The sequence below is a fragment of the Amphiura filiformis genome, chromosome 7 (genome assembly GCF_039555335.1).
Source record: "Amphiura filiformis chromosome 7, Afil_fr2py, whole genome shotgun sequence".
NCBI classification, from domain to species: domain Eukaryota; kingdom Metazoa; phylum Echinodermata; class Ophiuroidea; order Amphilepidida; family Amphiuridae; genus Amphiura; species Amphiura filiformis.
Window position 1 is genome coordinate 12,163,552 of NC_092634.1, and position 19,417 is coordinate 12,182,968.

Sequence of the window (19,417 nt, forward strand, 5' to 3'; positions counted from 1 at the left end):
TTCTAAATCGTCGAAGTGGATGTCCGATAAGCCTATGCAAAAGGAAGCACACTTATTTGATTTAGAGCAATCCCTGTGGGTGTAGCAGAGTGGATGCGGGTCCCACTCTGCCACAAGGGAAGGGCATGATTGACAAGGCCTGGACATTGTAGTAATCGGGGCGTATAGCACTACCCCCGAACACAAGCTCAAGCCCAATAAACAGACCCACACGCACAGTGGCTGACGCTGATGTAGTGGTATGATATAAAAATATATAAACAAAGGGATGAAAAACTGAAAACCTTTTGGGTATAGATTTGTCAGGCTGGTCCCTTCGAAACCCACGAACTCTTAGCAGTAACTCGTCATCAGACGCCAGCACTGAAAGATATAACGATAGAGCACACCATAAACATAGCGAAAATCACTCACCATACATGTATACACAGTACTGTACAAACATCTATTGTAACTTACTAGTCTGCTATAGTTGTTTTACGTGAGAACAAAAATAAAATGGCGTCCTAAGGGCGGCCATTTTGAAACGTGTGTTTCCGTATACGAACGGAAACACTCATACAAGCTACGTTTTTGGATCGTTTGTGTCACTTTTCTAGCCGAAAAATGTCGTCAAAACTATCTCCTAGCGCACTATACTGGTTGGTTTTTACCTCAGGTGTAACAAACAAACTGTATATCTCGCCCTTTGGTTCGTAATGATACTTAGCGTTGGTAAAGAAAAATCCACACGTCTATCTCATCTAGAAACCAAGGAGGATAAGGGATGATTATCGTGTGTGACGTCACCGAATGGGTGAGTCCACTCGGGGATCGGGGGTTTTGTTATTTATTCATTTATGTGGGACAAAATGACTATTGGTTTTTTCCGCATCTCGGGATCGATGCAAGAAGTATCTTAATCAACATCGGAAACGGTAAGATCGACCGGTGTACTGAGTCTTAGAAGATAGTATTTTATGTTGTTATACATGAGTAATTGTGTTAATGACATTAATGTGGGTTTGTTTTATTGTTGTTTAAACTTGTTTTACAATCTATGTACATGTAAACTTACTCAATGATATAACCAGAAAGAAGTGACACAACCTACATGTACATGTATATGACACAATGATGTGGTGCTGACCGTTTGAACGCTCGAGATCATCATACATTTATCATAATTGGGAAATTATGACATGATGACGAAAATATACCTGTATGGACTGGGTCTAAAAGAAAACAAGTCTTATCTTTTGCTTGAAATTGCCCCAGTGGGGGGGTGGTGGTTCTTCAAAAAAATTTTTATGGGGATGTGACTGCCACACAGACTTTCGGATGCTGACTTTCTCTATACCTACTTTTTGTTGTTTTTGCCACCCATCAGTATACCAATTTTTCATTTTATTCACCCCAAAAGCACCCAAATTTGCCCTAATTGGGTGCTTTTAGGGGCACTTTTGTCCAAATGCGCCCAATTGGGCGCATTGGTCTCCACTGAAAACCCACCCCTCGATATACTAAAATTGCTGAAAAGGTACCCCAAACCGTGGCACATCCCGTATACCTTCAACTAGGAGAACCCCTCCGGGAATTGCAGACAAAAAATATGTGGGTCAGTTGTTATTTGTTTTACCTTCTTGTTCCTGATATCATTGACAATTGAAAACAAAATACACCCATTACTATTTTAGGATTAAATACAAAAATAACAATCTCTCTTTTTTTTTTGCTTTTTACCTAAATGTTTTGCATACATTTTAATTTATCCTTTTTTATGCACATGCACCAAGTTGTGACTTTCACTTATATTTGAGACAATCTTGATTTGTACAGCCAGCAATGTCAGCAGTTCAATCATCGAGACAAAAAATGGTTCAATACACTATTGAACCCCTTATGTTTGTGTTCATTCAAGCAAACAACATGACATACCCGATTGTTTTCTACAGAAAAGACAACTTGCCCAATGATATTTTGGTCCACTGCCCCTGTACAGTCAGACAGGTAGCACCATAGCAGTGATATTGAATACCTGAACTGCTAAGCACATAATTTTTGTAATTTAGCCATTGCATTATGACATTCTTTAAAGGGATTCTACATTATTAACGGCTTGGTCACCCACCTTTGCACAGTATGCTTTGTAGGACCTGAGAGCACATCAGCTCAGACACACCAAATTGCATTCTGAATACAAGGAATGTTCTTCTAATATCAAATAATTTGGATTTTTTTTTAATTTGTGATAATTCCGATAAAATAGGCCTACACATTTCATGGCAAATAATTAAAAATTAACATTTTAGACATTTAACAGTCCTCAAAGTAACTTTATAAATCCTGTACTTAAAGTGTATGTAGCTGGGAGGAAAAGCCGACCCTATAAAAATTCTGACCGTTGTATTGAAGATGGGCATAACATTTCATAATTTTAAAGGGAAATAATTCTGAAGGGATAAAAATTAACACAGACACTTATAACAATTGCATATATTGTATCCTAAATTTTTGTATACCCAGTAGTACCTACAAATGTATACCAAACAGTTACAGGTACAGAAAACAACTGTCAAGTAGTTTTACACAGGAATGAAATCAGGTTTCAGTGTTTACACTTGTCAAATAATACAGTTTCATGACATTCCTTTACAAATTTTACACTTCTTTATAATTTTTACACTTCTTGGGTTCAATGCATTTTTGCAAATTGGACTTAGCCCTATATGGCTATACTATAAATTGATTTACATAAATGCCGGCATAAATGTGTCAGATTTATTTTTATTCTAATTCTACCTTTATTGAATACAAAACCAGTGGGGATATCCTCTAATTTAAGTGTTCATAAAATTAAATTGTACATGTATAACATTGAATTAAATCTGTATGTCTATTGTATGGCATTTGGCACGGTGCACTGATTGTGATGAATAGAATGCCAAGTCCATGGTGACTGCTAAAGGTGTTTTACTAAATGTACCATGAATGACTCATAGTCTTATTATTGACAAATACATTGTTAAAATATTATATTACGCAGCCCGAAATCCTGAACCTGTGCTATTTATATAATAGGGGGATTCTACAGAACAGAAGCTCTTTTGTGACTGAGGACAAATACATTAGAAATCCTACTCAACTTCAATTTATTTTCGGGTTGAATCCAACTGAGTTTGGAATCCTGATTTATAGACTTATAATATGAAATTTGACTACACCCACCAACGCTTTGATCCTATGTATGAAATGTGAGCGGATAACCCTTAACATGTAAAATGGCTGTTCCAGTTGAAATCCATATACCCCTATGGAAGACATGGCCTTAAAATTCCACACATGGGGTTGCCTGAATGGGTGACTCCATTTGAAATTCACACTCCCTGTTTGGGAGATTAAGGTCATGTCTTCCATAAGGGTATATGAATTTCAATGGAATAGCCCAATGCAGTACAGGTGTTAAATGGTAGAGGTGTTGCTTGACTTTAGGCTCTGAAAGTTGATGTTGAGTTTCCCTCATAAAATTATTTTTGCGGTGTGATGAGACGATTCTTTATCATATAGGATTTGTAATGGAGCTAATAAAGATAAGACAGGTGTATTGAGCTCTCCATGTGTCACTCAGTTAATTAATTAGGCCTAATTAAATAGACTGATAACTGGCATGATTATCAACTCATACACGCTGTGCATCGCAGGGCTATAATAAATTAATCTCATTTTGCTAATCAATTATGACTCATTAGAGAAAAACACATCCATTTGTTGCAGTGTTCACAATTTATGATTTATGTTCAAAAATATTTTGTATACAAATCATATCCTGGTCTATTGTATGTACGTATATGAATATTAACACACAAAATATTATAGTAAACTACTGCAGTTGCCCTATTATATTTTCACTCAGCTAAATTGTTTTCATCCACATGTCCACAAAAAATATTCCGTGTTCATATGTAATTATATGACAAAGATTGAAAGAACCTTTAGGCCTACACATCTGTGATCAATTACATTTTTCATGTTACCTGATATTTCCACAAAAAAAGCTCTTTTTCTAAACAGCATGATTTACATCAACTATTATTCTTTCATATGACTTTCTAACTTGCTTCTGGTACATGTAAGATCTGTGGCATGTCTTCATCATAATTCCCCTGATAAGAATAGATGTTGCAACTTTCGTCATCAGAAATGCAAGATAGTAAAGATACATAGGTTCGAGATCATTGCCCTCAATCCTGGGGGTACAGGGGATGTATCCACCTTATCCAAGTTTTTGGTAAATAAGCAATTTTTTGTTCTTTCAGCCATTTTTTGACAATTTTAGGCTAAATGTTCCCATCACAGTTTTCAAGATGGCATGATGCCGCTGTTAAAAAATACCACATGTTTGCATTGTAATGTGCCTTTACCCATTTGACATAAAAACATAGATAGGGATTTGTATTTCAGAATCACCTGGATTTTCCTGTCATCTTTCCAACAAGAATTGAACATAACAGGTTAGAGTCGCCTCATCGGGATCACAACATGCACCTTTAAAATATTTGCATGCATTAGTAGATTTCCAAGAACACTTGTGGTTAGCATTCATGAATCATTGTTTCATCTCATGAATTGATCAAAGAGGGCAACTAAAGGTGATGTTGGTTGGATTTTATCAATCCTTTTATATTTCAGCTTTCTGTGACGAATTTTGGTAAAATTATACTGATTGTATCACTGCACTTGCTGTTCAGTGAGTTGTGTGTTTTGAATAGGTACCACAATCAGGGTTCATAATAAGATGGGATAAGGGACAATTTTACTGATTAGATGTTGAACTTGATTATGCCTATAATCAGGGATATGAGACAATTCATGGATATCCTGATATAATATATACAATACATGTACATCATAAGACACATACATTTTCATGATGAGGGGGCACCTTTTTGCAGGAAATTGCCCCAGGTTCTGAATTCATAATTATTTATTTTTTTATGAGGGCTACGAAACAGGGTCAGAATTTTGTTTCACAGTGTGATAATCAATCTTGATTCTTGCAGAATAAATTTGCGGGAATCATTTGATTCTTGTAAATCAACTACCATGTAAACTACAAAAGTTTGAGAGAATCAACTTTGATTCACGCAAATCTGTTTACGAGAATCTTTGCGAGAATAGATTCTCTGATTCTCCCTGAAAATCTGACCCTGCGAAAGATCCCATCTAATTAAGTCATAACTCTTATGTACATTGTATACTAGTTATCATTGCAAAATATTGTTCACAAGGCTATTTGTTTGTACATCCCAGCCGCATGAAGCTTCTCCTATAATCATGATAATATAAAACAATATGATCGGCGAGCTAATTCGCTGGCATAGTGCACGCTTTCCTTGTTACGAACCACTGATCGAAATGATCACAATACAAAGTCTATGGCATATCATAATTTGGAATAGGTGTATGAGCCAAGGCTTGAACCAGCCTAGAACTAATTCCTCGACGGGGAGCGAGTCGCGCAGCGCCAAGGAGCGATGCACGCACCGGTGGATTTTGTAATGTCAGAGAGGGGTTATCATGGTCCCATATAATAGGCACTGAACAAGTGCTAAACCAGTCCAGTAACCAATGGATACTAATGTGCACTATAGCAGTGAATACACATTGTAGGTGCTGGAATAAAATAACAATTTAAGGGGACAATGTGATCAGTGAAAACTAACATTTAGATAGGAATCTATTCTTTGTGCAAATCAGACATTATTGCTTTAGGAATTGAAGGAACAATGCATTATTACTTTAACATTTTGGTTCAATGTGGTGATGCATTGCATGGCATATTAATACGTAATTACTTATAATGTAATTTATGATAAACAACTTCCTGAATTGTATCAGATCTATCCTTTGAGTTTACTGTATTGTGTTGAGTGATGATTGAATATTGGAAGATACATAAATGTATTCAAATTTGATTGTTATTGGGAATGCAACTATCTAAATTTAACTGTCAGCCTAATTAAGGAAAGTCCCACGTTCCATTCCTCCAAGCTTAAAACTTGAACTACAAAGTGTGGCAAAACCCAAAGGCCTGAATGGCCAAGAGTTTGGCTTGTTTTGAACACTGGTTATGAATACCAACTCATGTCATTAGTTGCAAAATGCACAGTAATGTTCAGGTAGTTCCCCCGGGGGTAGTTCCCAAATTTATGTTTCAATTGTTGGTGCTTCTATTTGTGCCAATTTTGAATGGATCACCAATCATGCCAAAAGAATGTTCTGGTTTATATTGTGTCAAATTTCAATCTGTCATACAACCCACAAGATAACCTGGCATTTGTCAACATAGATAATGTTATCGTAATCCTATTATTACTATGTGTATTAACAAACAATCCATAGCAATAGTACATGACACAAGTTTATAATATATCCATTTTCACCAATTTACAGAACTATGTGTACACTGTAGCCTATATATTAAGAACCACAGACCAATGATTAAGCAAATGCAATTTTCATGCAATTTTACATATATATCAAAAGAAAAACAAACCTGCTTCCATTTTGTACCAGTATGTTTGTACGTCAAATAATATCTTGTCTTGTATCTCACAGGAAGGAGGAACCATTTTTGTTTACATTATTTCAAAACAATCTATCTCTATTTGAGACAGTAGTAAGACAAGTTTACATTAAACAGATTATGATCAAAGACAGAGGCACTGCTAATAATCGTCGCAATTTAACTAACAAAAAAAAATAGGCCTATTTCAAATGTGTACAAATTTCTGAAATGCATATAACATTTTTGTGCCCGATGTTACACACATAACTGAACTTTGATGACCCCTGGCCAATACCTACATGTAGTGCAATTTTTTAATTTCCCGACATCAACTTTTAGCCATCCCCTAGAATAGAAGTAAAATGGTGCATAATACTAACAGGGTATGTTAATGTTAGTACACACTATCTACTTTTCAATGATTCAGATTTTTACATCTTCTGATTTAGTGAATCACTGATAGTGCCTTTAAGGGCTCTTGTAGCAACATTTGGACAGTATTTTTGTGGGACATGAGAGTACATCAGACACATATCAAATTGCATTCTGAATACGTAGAATGTCCTTCATTTTTTGAAATTCGAGATATAATACACATTTTATGGCAAATGATTAAAATTTCATATTTTTGATATGAACAGTCCTTGAAGTAAACTTTTTACATGATATGTTCTTAAATTGTATGTAGCTGGGATGAAAAGCTGACGATCAAAATATGTATTCAATTGATCGTCAGCTTTTCATACAATCTACATACACTTTAGGTACATATCATAGATTTATAAAGTTTACTTGGAAGACTGTTAAAATATCCAAAGGTTAGAAAATATCAAATTTCAATAATTTGTCATAAAATTTATATCATATCGCGAATTAAAAAAAAAAATCAAAATTATTTACTCGTATTCAAAATGTAATTTGATATATCTGGTGTACTCTCAGTTCCCACAAAAAATACTGTGCAAACGTTAATATCCGATTCCTTAATATCGTCCTAAAAAATCTGATACCATACCAAGGTTCCATGTGTAGGCCTACAGTCGTACACAGAGCATTACTTATACAATCCAATGCTAGTATTCCATTACATAAGAATGTTAATGGGTCAACATCATCAGTAACATTATATGGCATGTACAGCTACTGTATGGCTGATGGCACCCAGTTGACATCAATTACACAGTTTGAAAAATTCTCAAAAGGATATTTTTGTGATCCTACCATCCCTTTTTAGGATATGGTTCAAACAATGAGGGTCAGTCAGGATTTTTTACGGTTAAATTACCCTAAAACATCACATTTAAAACTTGATAAATCTGGAAAAATCTAATGATTTTTTGCAAACATATCTTGAAAATGTTCCATTTTCCCTGAAATTATCAGTCCAAATCAATCAATTTTGGCCAAAAAATGGCCGCTTTTACGTGATTTTAGCCCAATCTTAAAAAATCCGTAAACGCATATCTTGAAAATGTTCCATTTTCCCTGAAATTATCAGTCCAAATCAATCTATTTTGGCCAAAAAATGGCTGCTTTTACATGATTTTAGCCCAATTAAAAAAAATCCCTAAACGCAAATTCTGGTTGCTTGGGCTCATAAAACATGGGTTTTTTTGTCACCTAATCTACAGGTTCAGGTCACAAACATTCCTTCGGCCCTTCCTCTCTCCATCCCTTTAAGGAACAAACCCAAAGATCGATGATGTCCTATAAACGTAACTGGTTTCGTTTCTTGGCCGACCCTATCCCTCCCTGCCAGAAACAAAATCTTGAAATGTAGAAAATTTTACGGGGGTATCCAAAAGTTTTTGACATCACCCAGAAGGAAAAGAGCTATATTGATGAAATTTTGTCAGTGCAATCACTGGTCCTTATGTACATTATGGTCCAAAAATGGTCTCATAAGTATGTTTACTTTCTTTACAGGTGGCGCTAGATGAACAGTAGGCGCATAACCTTTTCATGATAAGATCCTCCACTTTCTTGAGTTTCTTCACTGTGGTCGCATCATCCGTAAATGATTGACGCCCACTTCTTGGCTCATCTGTGAGGGACATGTGGCCAGTTTGGAAATTCCTTTTTCAAAAAGCAACAGTGCCATATGATGGGCAGTTATCACCGTAGATAGCTTCCATTTCATCATAGATTTTTTGAGCATTTATTTATTTTATTTATTTATTTATTTAAACTTTCTTTACCCAGGGTAGCTCCTTCAATGTCAAAACACTGATTTCCAAGGAGGCCCTGCATTTACAATGTGAACAAGAAGCATATATACAGTAATAAATCAGAAAATACATAATTATAAATGCCACATGAAATTGTGAACATTTGGGAAAACATGTAAATTCAGATAAAAGGCATATTACACTGGTTTTATCAAAAACAACTGCTTAAATTGAGCAATACTCATTGACTTAAAATTACATCTACTATCATTTGGAAGGCTATTCCACAATTTAGTAGCACGTGAATGAAAAGTTCTTTTACCTGCATTAATATTATATGGTGGTTCAAAAAGAGCAAAGTTGGTTTGACTCCTGGTTCCTTTAGAGTGCATATCATGCATAAAAGTGAACTGAGAGGAAAGGTAATCAGGAGCCATTCCTTCCATTCCTTTCAGGCATTGTAGGCCTAACCCTCCAAATGCAGGAACTTAATCATGCTGCGTGTCTCAATTGTCACCATCTTGCAGGTTATGCGCCTACTGCCCCTCTAGTGCCAACTGTAAAGAAAGTAAACATACATAGGAGACCATTTTTGGACCATAATGTACATAAGGACCAGTGATTACACTGACAAAATTTCATCAATATAGCTCTTTTTCCTTCTGGGTGATGTCAAAACTTTTGATACCCCTCAGATAGATATACCGTAGTACTAAAAGGGGTATACCTATAGACAATGGGTTACCCCAACCCTACATGTACTATTGCTGAAATGGGTAAATAAAAGTACGCCTACTCATTTTCTATGAACACTTTCTTAAACTTTTTAACATAACACCACTGAAAAAAATTTCGGGTGGGGGGGGGGGAGGTCATGGGGGAAAGGTGAATTTCAGGGAAGAAAATCAACAACAAAAAATGCCGTAAAAAGTGGAAATTTTAAGTAATTTTGGGTTTTTTTACTGAGGGCAACAGCCCCCCCACTGAACAGAAATATAAAAATATTTAAAAAAGACTGCAAACTGTACTACAACAATAAAGTTCTTCATTCGCCATCGTTTAGGCATAACTATGACTGACCATGATGTCTCAAAACGGGACCCAAAATACATAAGGGATAGTTGCATCTGGGTTCCCGTTTTGGCTGTTTTGGCTTGCGTTTTCGAGATTTTCGAGGACTAAAAACAACCGAGACTCCAAAAGAAGCATCCACTATACATGTAGCATGTCTTTTTGGGACACCGTTTTCGAGAATACCCATGCAAATCTGCCCATGAAAACGGAGGCCCATAAAACAAGGGAACGAAATCCAAAACTACCACCACTAATTTTGGGTTTCTGAGCGAGCCTGGGCCCAGTTTGTGGACACCCGCACCCCGCGCAGGTATATACCATGAATACATATACATGACTTGTACAGTATAATGAGAGGCAGACCTTAGTTAACACATTTGCAGGTCAGCTAAATTGGCCTAAACATAATATACATAGAAATTTAAAAGAACAAGGAAACCTACATATGTTGTCTATACTTGACCCAAATATATGCTCTTTTTTTTGGCGATGCGACACTCGCACATGGAATTTTAGAGGAATTTTGATAGCAGTTCCACATGTATAGAAAAGCTGCTATCATCATCACTGTTTTAAGATCTAGAAACACCAGTTAGCTGAATCTTTTTGATGAAAGTCAATCTTTGACAAGATGTACATGTAACTTTGCTGCGGAAAGTGCTATGACAAAACGGTTTTCAGTGTTGGCTTTCTTTACTCAAGGGCTTTAATTTGATATATAAAATGATTTGAATTCACCTACATTTGTATCATACCTAGATACAGTAGGCCATACGTACACAATGCAGATCTATGCACGTATCACTAACTAATACTGGTACTACTTGTCTAGTATTAGTCTGAGGTGCTCTGACGATAACACTCCGATCACCATGCAATACTACGTTTTTTTTGTAGTGGGACAACGGAACCGCTACGTGAACGAGCTAGTCTATAGACAAGTACTATAGTAAATACCAGAGAACTTCAGCGATGGCTCTTTCTAATTCATTCATTCATTCATTCATTCATTTTATTTCCATAAAAAACTGACATTCACAAAAACAATCAAATTAAAAATTTACAGAAAACAACACATTATGGAGGAAGAGGCTGGAAGGCCAATAAGGCCAGATATATCGCCTCCCCCTAGAAATTATAAAGTTACAAATAACATTTATACAAAAAAATCAATCAAACATCACATAAAAAGGAATCACTAACCAAAAGACAAGACAAGGACGGTGCTTAAAGATAATATATTAAGTATATTTTGAGATTAACATTTCTTTTAATTGATAACGGAAATGTTTAATAGATCTGGAGTTTTTCACAAAAATACCTAGTGAATTCCAAAGGATGGGGCCTTTAGTACGAATTGCGTGATCAGAAAAAACTTTTTTGTTTTTAGTCAAATTCAAGTCGTTTACATGTCTTGTCTTGTAGTTATGTACATCAGAGCGTTTGGAAAAATAATTATTAAATATAAGAGGGAGTTCATTAATAGAATACTTGTACATGAATGTACCCAAATCTAGTGTGTACATATCTTCGATAGTTAAGATGTTATAGTTTGCAAACAACGGTCCTGTATGTTCTCTGTAGTGACTGTTTGCTATCGTTCTTATAGCCCACTTTTGGAGTTTCATTAATTTACTTAAGTAAGTTTTACAGGTATCCCCCATACAAGTATTCCATAATTAAGATAGGGCATTATCAAAGTACAATAAAGGGTATGTAAAATACGTTCTGGTACATAATGTTTTAGTTTGGTCATGACACCAACATTTCTTGACACTGTTTTTGAAATACAATCTATGTGGCTTTTCCAAGTGAGACATTCATCTATTAACACACCAAGAAACTTGGTTTGTTGTACTCTTTCTAAGGTAGTGTAGTTAAGTATGATTCTCAGATCATTAATTTGTGTCATATTTGGCGCCCTAGTATCATGTAATTTGTTTTACTGGCATTAACAGACAATTTATTTGCTCTGAACCAATTGCTCACTTCCTCTAGTTCTTTGTTTATAAGATTGACTTGCTTTTCTATGTTTTCATGTGAATATAAAATTGTTGTATCATCTGCAAAGAGGATGAAATCAAGTATATTAGATGTATTAGTTATATCATTTATATATAGTATAAATAAAAGAGGGCGAGAATAGATCCTTGCGGAACTCCGCAAATTACATTTTTCAATTCTGATGAATGGCAATTATAAGATACATATTGTTTCCTGTTACTTAAATAACTTCTGAACCAGTCTAAGACAATGCCACGAAGGCCATAGTGTTCTAGTTTGTGAAGGAGAATATTGTGATCAATTGTATCAAATGCCTTAGACAAGTCCAAAAATATTCCAACAGTCGCCTCGCTTTCTCTCAACCGCGAAATTTATTTTATCTACCATTTGTTCAATAGCCATAGAGGTTGAGTGCTTTGGTCTAAAACCAAATTGTTTATTGTTAAGGATTCCTTGAGTATCAATATAATCCATACATCTGTTAAAACTAATCTTTCAAGAATTTTGGAAAAACATGGTAGGAGAGAAACGGGACGATAATTTGAGAAAACTTCAACATCTTGTTTTTTGAAAAGTGGTATGACCTTAGCTACTTTCATTTTATCTGGAACAATTCCGGTAGAAATAGATAAATTAAATATCATATTAAGAGGTTTGGCAATTTCTCGACTTACTTTTTTTATGATTAGATTGCCAATATTGTCGTGACCACCACTCTTATTTAACTTTAACTTATCTATAATTTTGATTATATCAAGTTCAACAATTGGTTTCAGGTACATACTCCCAGATATGGTATCGTTTAGATAATCAAAATAATGTTTCCTTTGTGTTGAATGGTTGAAGCAAGATTAGGACCTATATTTACAAAAAAATCATTAAATTTATTTGAGATATCTTGAGGATTGTTGATAGTATTGCCACCTTCATCTTTAAATTTACTTTGAGTCGATTGTTTTTTGCTTCATCAATAACATCATTGATTGTTTTCCATGTTTGTTTCATATTGCATTTAGCATGCTCAAACTTAGAGAAAAAATATTTTCGCTTTCGATTTTCAAGAAGCATTTGTAACTTATTTTTATATGTCTTAAATAATTGACAATTTCTAGCATTAGGTGATTTAATATATTGTTTATACAATAAATTCTTTTTATTAATACTCTTAAGTAAACCTTTGGTGATCCATGGTGCTATTGGTTCTTTTCTTCTATTACCCGTGCATTTTTTTAATGGGATACAATCATCATATAAAGTATTAAAAGTATCAATAAATGTATTATAATCATCATTTGCATTATTATTGTCAAGAGTTTCGTCCCATTTAACCTCTGACATCGCGTCGAACGTATACATGGAAGTGAGGTTCTGATTGGCTAATTATAATTAGCTACGATTGAACGGAATCTGATCGATGTCTGATTGGCCAATTTCCTGCCGTGGCAACACAGTCAGTCATGAGCATGCTCAAACGTTGCTCTGTGTGAAAGTAAATATGCATAACAACCAGTGCGCGTAATGCTCCGTGGCCAATTATGCATACTAATTAGCTCATGACATTCCCTTGTTTGAAGAGCTCTAATTTCTTTGTTTTAACATGAAAAATTACGAAACTTTCAAATTATCATGCCAATTCAATGAATTTGCACATTGCAAAAAAAGAAGTAGATCTAAGTTTATTTGGATGAATAAATAGCGTGTGTTTTGAACTAGCACATTTCAGTACAAAAGTCGAAAAACACAGTATCAAATTCCATTTTTTTTTTTAATTGAAATAACACATTCATAACTATAATTCAAAAATATGACCAATACAAAGGTTTTGAATACAAATACCTTGAAAAATCCGTACGAATTGGCGTAAATCAACCAGGAGGTAGACACTTTTTTTGGAAGGTAAAATGAGGTTCGAGAACAATCAGCCCATGACATTCCCCTGTTTGAAGAGCTCTAATTTCTTTATTTTAACACGAAAAATTATCACTCTCTCAAATTAGCATTCCAAACTAGTGAACTTGCATGTCACAAAAAAAGAAGGAAATCAAAGATTATTTAGATGAAAAAATAAAACGTGTGTTTTGAACTAAACAATTTCAGTAAAAAGTTGAAAAAAAGCACCATATAAACTTAATTTTGTGTTTGTGATTTAAATGTATAACACATTCTTAAAAATCACAAATATGAAAGATAAAACGGTTTTGTACACAAATGTCACGAAAATTTTGTACAAATTGACGTAAATCACCCGGGAGGTAGACAGTTATCAGCGAAGATTAAATGAGCTTTGAAAATATTCAGGTTTTTTAAAACTTTTTGTTTACCGTATTTATTTACGCCATGACTTAACTGAAACGCGTATCACACTGCACACCACTTGCATAGCGCGAGCGTCATGCAAAGTTAACCGCACACCGGCGCTGTCTTTGCGTTAGGGCGCGGACAACCCGAATTTTGATTGATAGGTGACGTAAAAAATCCTACGAGAAATGCCTGCAATTCGGTCAAATTCACATTTTTCCATCATTTTTGAAGAACAATTTAGACTACTAAATACTAATCTAAATAACATGTATACCGAACACATATACACAAACGAAGCGGAATTATGTGAACTACATGAAAATGACGTCAAAAAAGTTCATGATTAGGTAAATCAGAGAGGAGGTAGACGAATGTCACTTAAGGTTTTCAATTTGGGTAAATTCAACAAAAAAAAGTCATTTAAATGACCAAAAACAACGAGAATAGAGCAAACTTGGTCTTGTTTTTTATCACAGAATTAAATGTACATGCCTTCTTTATAGCAATTCGGAAGCAATTTTGAAATGTTTTTCAGAAAACAGATGCCAGTATACACCTTATCTTTTAGGTCAGCCAGTGCTCAGCATGTTTTTGTCCAAATTATTGTACACGGATTGCGAGCGAGAAACCATGAGATTCTTCTGGATCCTCATTTCACAACTAGCCGATTCAGCTTATTAGCGACCGTGCTCATGACTGACTGAACAGAGTCAATGACTCTTTTGCATGGTGTGCGCGTATACATTTACATGCAACATCATGCCACCGCTGAAGTTCTCTGGTATTTACTATATAGTATTTGAGCCTAGACTCGCTCGCCAGTCCTACAATACGGTACCGTACCTAAGGACTGGCTCACGCCATTTTGTCTGTCTTGAAAATACACATGGTTTGCGCAGGTCAGATATTCGAAAAATTTCTTCAAATTTTCATCAAAGGTACAGTATATAAAATTAATACCCACCTTATTAGTACTTAAGTCATACCTACATGTAGAATATTTTCTCAATTTGAATTTTATCCTTTCTACCACCCAATATAAAAATCATTGTATAGATCCCTGATTCCCTGTACTAGCTAGCCTGAAACATCATGGCCCTGTTCCTTCCTCACTAGGGCCATGAATGCCCTACGTACGTAAAAATGGGGCACCATGAACTCATCGTCATGGTGATGACGCCACACTGACGGCATCTATTTATAGGAAGAATTCAAAACACGGCGACGATAACAGTCACAAGTCTGGTCTTTTACATCCTCATCTTTACGTGAGGAATGGTAGGAAGTGGTATTTATGAGAAAAAGTGGTACCGGTATTTTATGTGTACTCTGGACCAGATATGCTCAGGAGTCTCAGACCTTCAAACGGAGAAGGACAATGGAAATCGTAGTGACGGAGGTGTGAGTACCTCGGGCTATGTACTACCCACCTTATTGTAGGTATGCTAGGTGAATTCAAATTTGCCATCAAACTGCATCATTTTATATATCAAATCAAAGCCCTTGAGTAAACAAAGCCAAAACTGAAAACCATTTTTTCATAGCACTTTCCGTAGCAAAGTTACATCTTGTCAAAGATTGACTTTCATCAAAAAGTTTCAGCTAGCAAAATTCCCTAAAACGGCATTTCGGGGGTGTTTCTAGATCTTAGTCTCATTATGATAGCAGCTTTTTTAATGGAACTGCTATCCAAATCCTCTAAAATTCCATGTGCGAGTGACTTATCACCATAAAAAATCATATATTTGGGTCAAGTGAAGTATAGGAAACATATTTATGTACGTTTCCTTCTTCGGCCAGTTGTTTTAAATTTCTATGTAAATATGCATTGACATCGTCGGCGAATTTGGCTGACTAGCAAATGTGTTAACTAAGGTTTGCCTGGGTTACCTACTTATTGTGCTTGCTAATTTAAGACTTGGTTGAAACAAAATTAAGGATCGAATGCATTTTAGTGTCCAAAAAGGCAAAATTATCGTCAAAGTTCTGCCGAATTCTCAGGAATAAAAATATCAGATCTTCTTCTTCTTCTTCTTTTGGATAAGTCGGTAATTAAGGTGCACAATGTGCATATCACACCAACTGAAATGACCTGGTGACTCGCGTGAAGATTTAGTGACTTGCGAAATGCTTTGTTGCGTTGACTTTGAAGGCTTCCACTGTCTTAGAGTTAATCACATAAGCTGGCATTTTGTTCCATTCAGCTATTGTCTTAGGGATCTTCATGATCTTTGCGATCAAAAACACAAAATTACAACTTTGGACGTACTATTGGCAAAAGACATTATTGCCAAACAATTTAGAATAGAACATTTTATGTCAACTTGTCAAAATATTGAAGAAATGTGCTCCCTAAACTTGTGGCGACTAGGCAAAATAATTCCCATTCAAACGCATGCGAAACTGAAAGTGCATTTAACACAGGCTAATTTGACTTTTGAGCCATCGAACGTAAACAAGCTGGACTGCTGCAGCTGTTGTCACATAAACTAATTCACTTGTTTATAAGCTTACCTGTCGAAACCTTCCCCTCCACTTGAAATTCTTCTCCTCTTATAGATGTCATTGCTTCTCGGTACGATTTTCAATCATTGACAGGATTCAAAACACTATTCTTCAACAAAACTATCAGTACCATTGACAGCAAAAACAACCAGTCAATTTTTTTTTTTTTCACAACCACCTAATTATAACGTATACTTGAGGCCATACATAAAATTCTCTGAAAATGAATTTCCCTATGTAAGTCACTGATTTGGACGTAAAACTCTCATAAAAAATGTATATATTGAAATAATATTGCACAAATATTGATACCAATGATTATATATTGATTAACAATCATTTTAATATTTCTTTTAAGTAGCAATATTTAGATAATTGCTTTGTGGGTCAAGGGTACGGTATAATATTCACCTGCTAAAAATGAATGAAAAACACGGGGGGAGGTTACGGGAAACAGGTGCATTGGGCTCTTCTGGATCTGGACTAGCCTACATCACATTTCATTATTTCATTGAAAAATGGTACAAAAATATACCATGAAAAACAACAGAGAGTAAATCTTTGAACCACATTTTGCCCACTATCTCCAACAAAAACAATACGGCGGGGAGGGGGGAGGCACTCCCCGATATGATCCACAACACGTAAATAGTCGAGAGGTTGAGGGCTCTGTTTTGATAATTAAAAACACAACTCTGAAACTCAGAGAGCAACAGACATGAATATAAATTTGCTTTGTAATGAAAACAATTAGGCCCCTACATGGTGTAAAATTTGGAATTCCATACGTCTATTTAAAACCTCTTTGCGTGTATTCGTAGATAAAAAAAAATTAATCAATTTACTTTGTAATAAACCACTGGTAATCAACATGATCAAATGAAATAGTATTTATTTAAATAATTATTGCATACAAATATTGAAGAGCTGTCGTGTGGGTTCAGATTATTTTATTTTCACATATTAAATCTTCACATACATAAGTAAATGAAATAAATGATACATGTATTGCACATTACATAGGTTTTTTAAATTAACACAGACTGTTGTCAAAACTATTTATAGGCCTAAAAGTAATAATAACACCATTAAAAGTAATAACAACACCATGGATACATGGTCATTACTCATTTATAGGTAGGCCTATGTTTGATGCAATAAAAAGTTTTGCAATATGAAATAGAGCGCTAAACCATATCGGAAATTCGGTGCTATCTTCAGTAGATAGTGTTTAGATTTTATATCTAATAATACGAATAAAGCAAAGCGCAAGAACTTCGATGAAAATCATTCACTCTATCATTTGCCGTGTTTTCTTCAACGTGAAAGTGATTTTGAGAAAGTCATTACAACATAATTCTATAACCATGATATCGCCGGTTCTATATAGATTTCAGTGTTATGTCAGTGTACACCTATAGTTTTAAAAACGCTTAATTTAGACTATGTGCCTTCGAAAATGATAATAATAATAGGGGCCTATGAATGTTTTACTTGAATTAAACGATGTACTTGCAAAACCTCGCGAATGTTTTGATTTAATCTCACAAAACTATAATAGCGCTGCATATTGCTGGAATCGTGCGTACATCATAAAGTGACAAATGGATTCTTAAGTGTCAACTAGAGAGAGACAGAAAAAAGAATCACTGCCGCATTTCCGGCACAATATTTTGAAATTAATAAGAGAGTGTGTGTAGAGGCGGTATTAACGTGTGATCATCCCGGAAGTCATCAAATTCTACTCAATCAAAATTAGTACAGGTGTGACGGTACTTTTAAAACTTACTGATTTATTGGACCTAATGTCTTTTGTTTTAGTATATAAAAGGTACAGTGCCGATTCTCTCGCAGTATAAAAAGCAAGCATAACAAACCAGAACTATCACTTAAATTTGTGAGTTCATTCTGTAGGCCTATACACATTTTGTACCAAATATTATAGCTTATTATCTTAATTTGCCTGACTCAAAAAATGTCGAAAGCAGTGCCAAAATCAAATCGCCGTCGCAGTCGTATTAACTATAATACTTTTCATCAGCTACAAAGTATGGAAGCCGTATTTGCTGATAACCAGTACCCTGATGATAGAGAAGCGCTATCCCGGGCGCTATCTGATGCTATTGGTTTAACGGAATCCAGAATTCAGGTCAATATAAGTTATAACTCTTTAACTGTATAATAAATTTACTTTGTAAGAAAACTCGGTGTTGAACTGGTAATAAAATGAAATAGTATATAATTATTGCCACAAATATTGAAGAGTTGCTGTCGTGTGGACATGGTCATTAGGTATGTTTGATGCATAAACTATAATAGCGCTGCATAGGTATGTTTGATGCATTAAAAGTTTTGCAATATGGAACATTTATTAAATATATCAAATGTTGTTACACATTAATTAATTGCTAGCATTTTATATACACTGTATTGATCATATTGATCCGTTATATCAGGCATGATGAGCATTTTCTTTTATTACATTGTTTAATCATTGCTTGAAGTTAAATTGTACTGTATTATTTTCTGAAGTTTGTATGCCATTGATGTAACTATATGCCTTGTATGTGGAATATGACAATAAAACAAATGAATGAATGAATGAATGAATATGAAATAGAGCGCTAAACCATATCGGAAATTCGGTGCTATCTTCAGTAGATAGCGTTCTCATTATTTATGAATTCAAAGATTTTAGATCTAATAATACGAATAAAGCAAAGCACAAGAACATCGATGAAAGTCATTCACTCTATCATTCAGTTTGCCGTGTTTTCTTCAACGTGAAAGCTGTTAGTCATAGCAACATATTATACAA

The 19,417-nt window shown here is 34.9% G+C and overlaps 1 protein-coding gene across 5 annotated transcripts in view; it reads right to left on the minus strand.

The window, feature by feature from the left end:
* Positions 1 to 16,760, minus strand: part of LOC140156751 (uncharacterized) — a 55,307-nt gene extending 38,547 nt beyond the window's left edge. For all 5 annotated transcript variants that reach the window (XM_072179711.1, XM_072179712.1, XM_072179710.1 and 2 more), the window contains exon 1: positions 16,609 to 16,760. In XM_072179711.1, the coding sequence (XP_072035812.1) occupies positions 16,609 to 16,660 (52 nt within the window). In that variant the 5' untranslated portion in view covers positions 16,661 to 16,760. The remainder of the gene's footprint in view (positions 1 to 16,608) is intronic.
* Between the last annotated feature and the right edge of the window lie 2,657 nt (positions 16,761 to 19,417).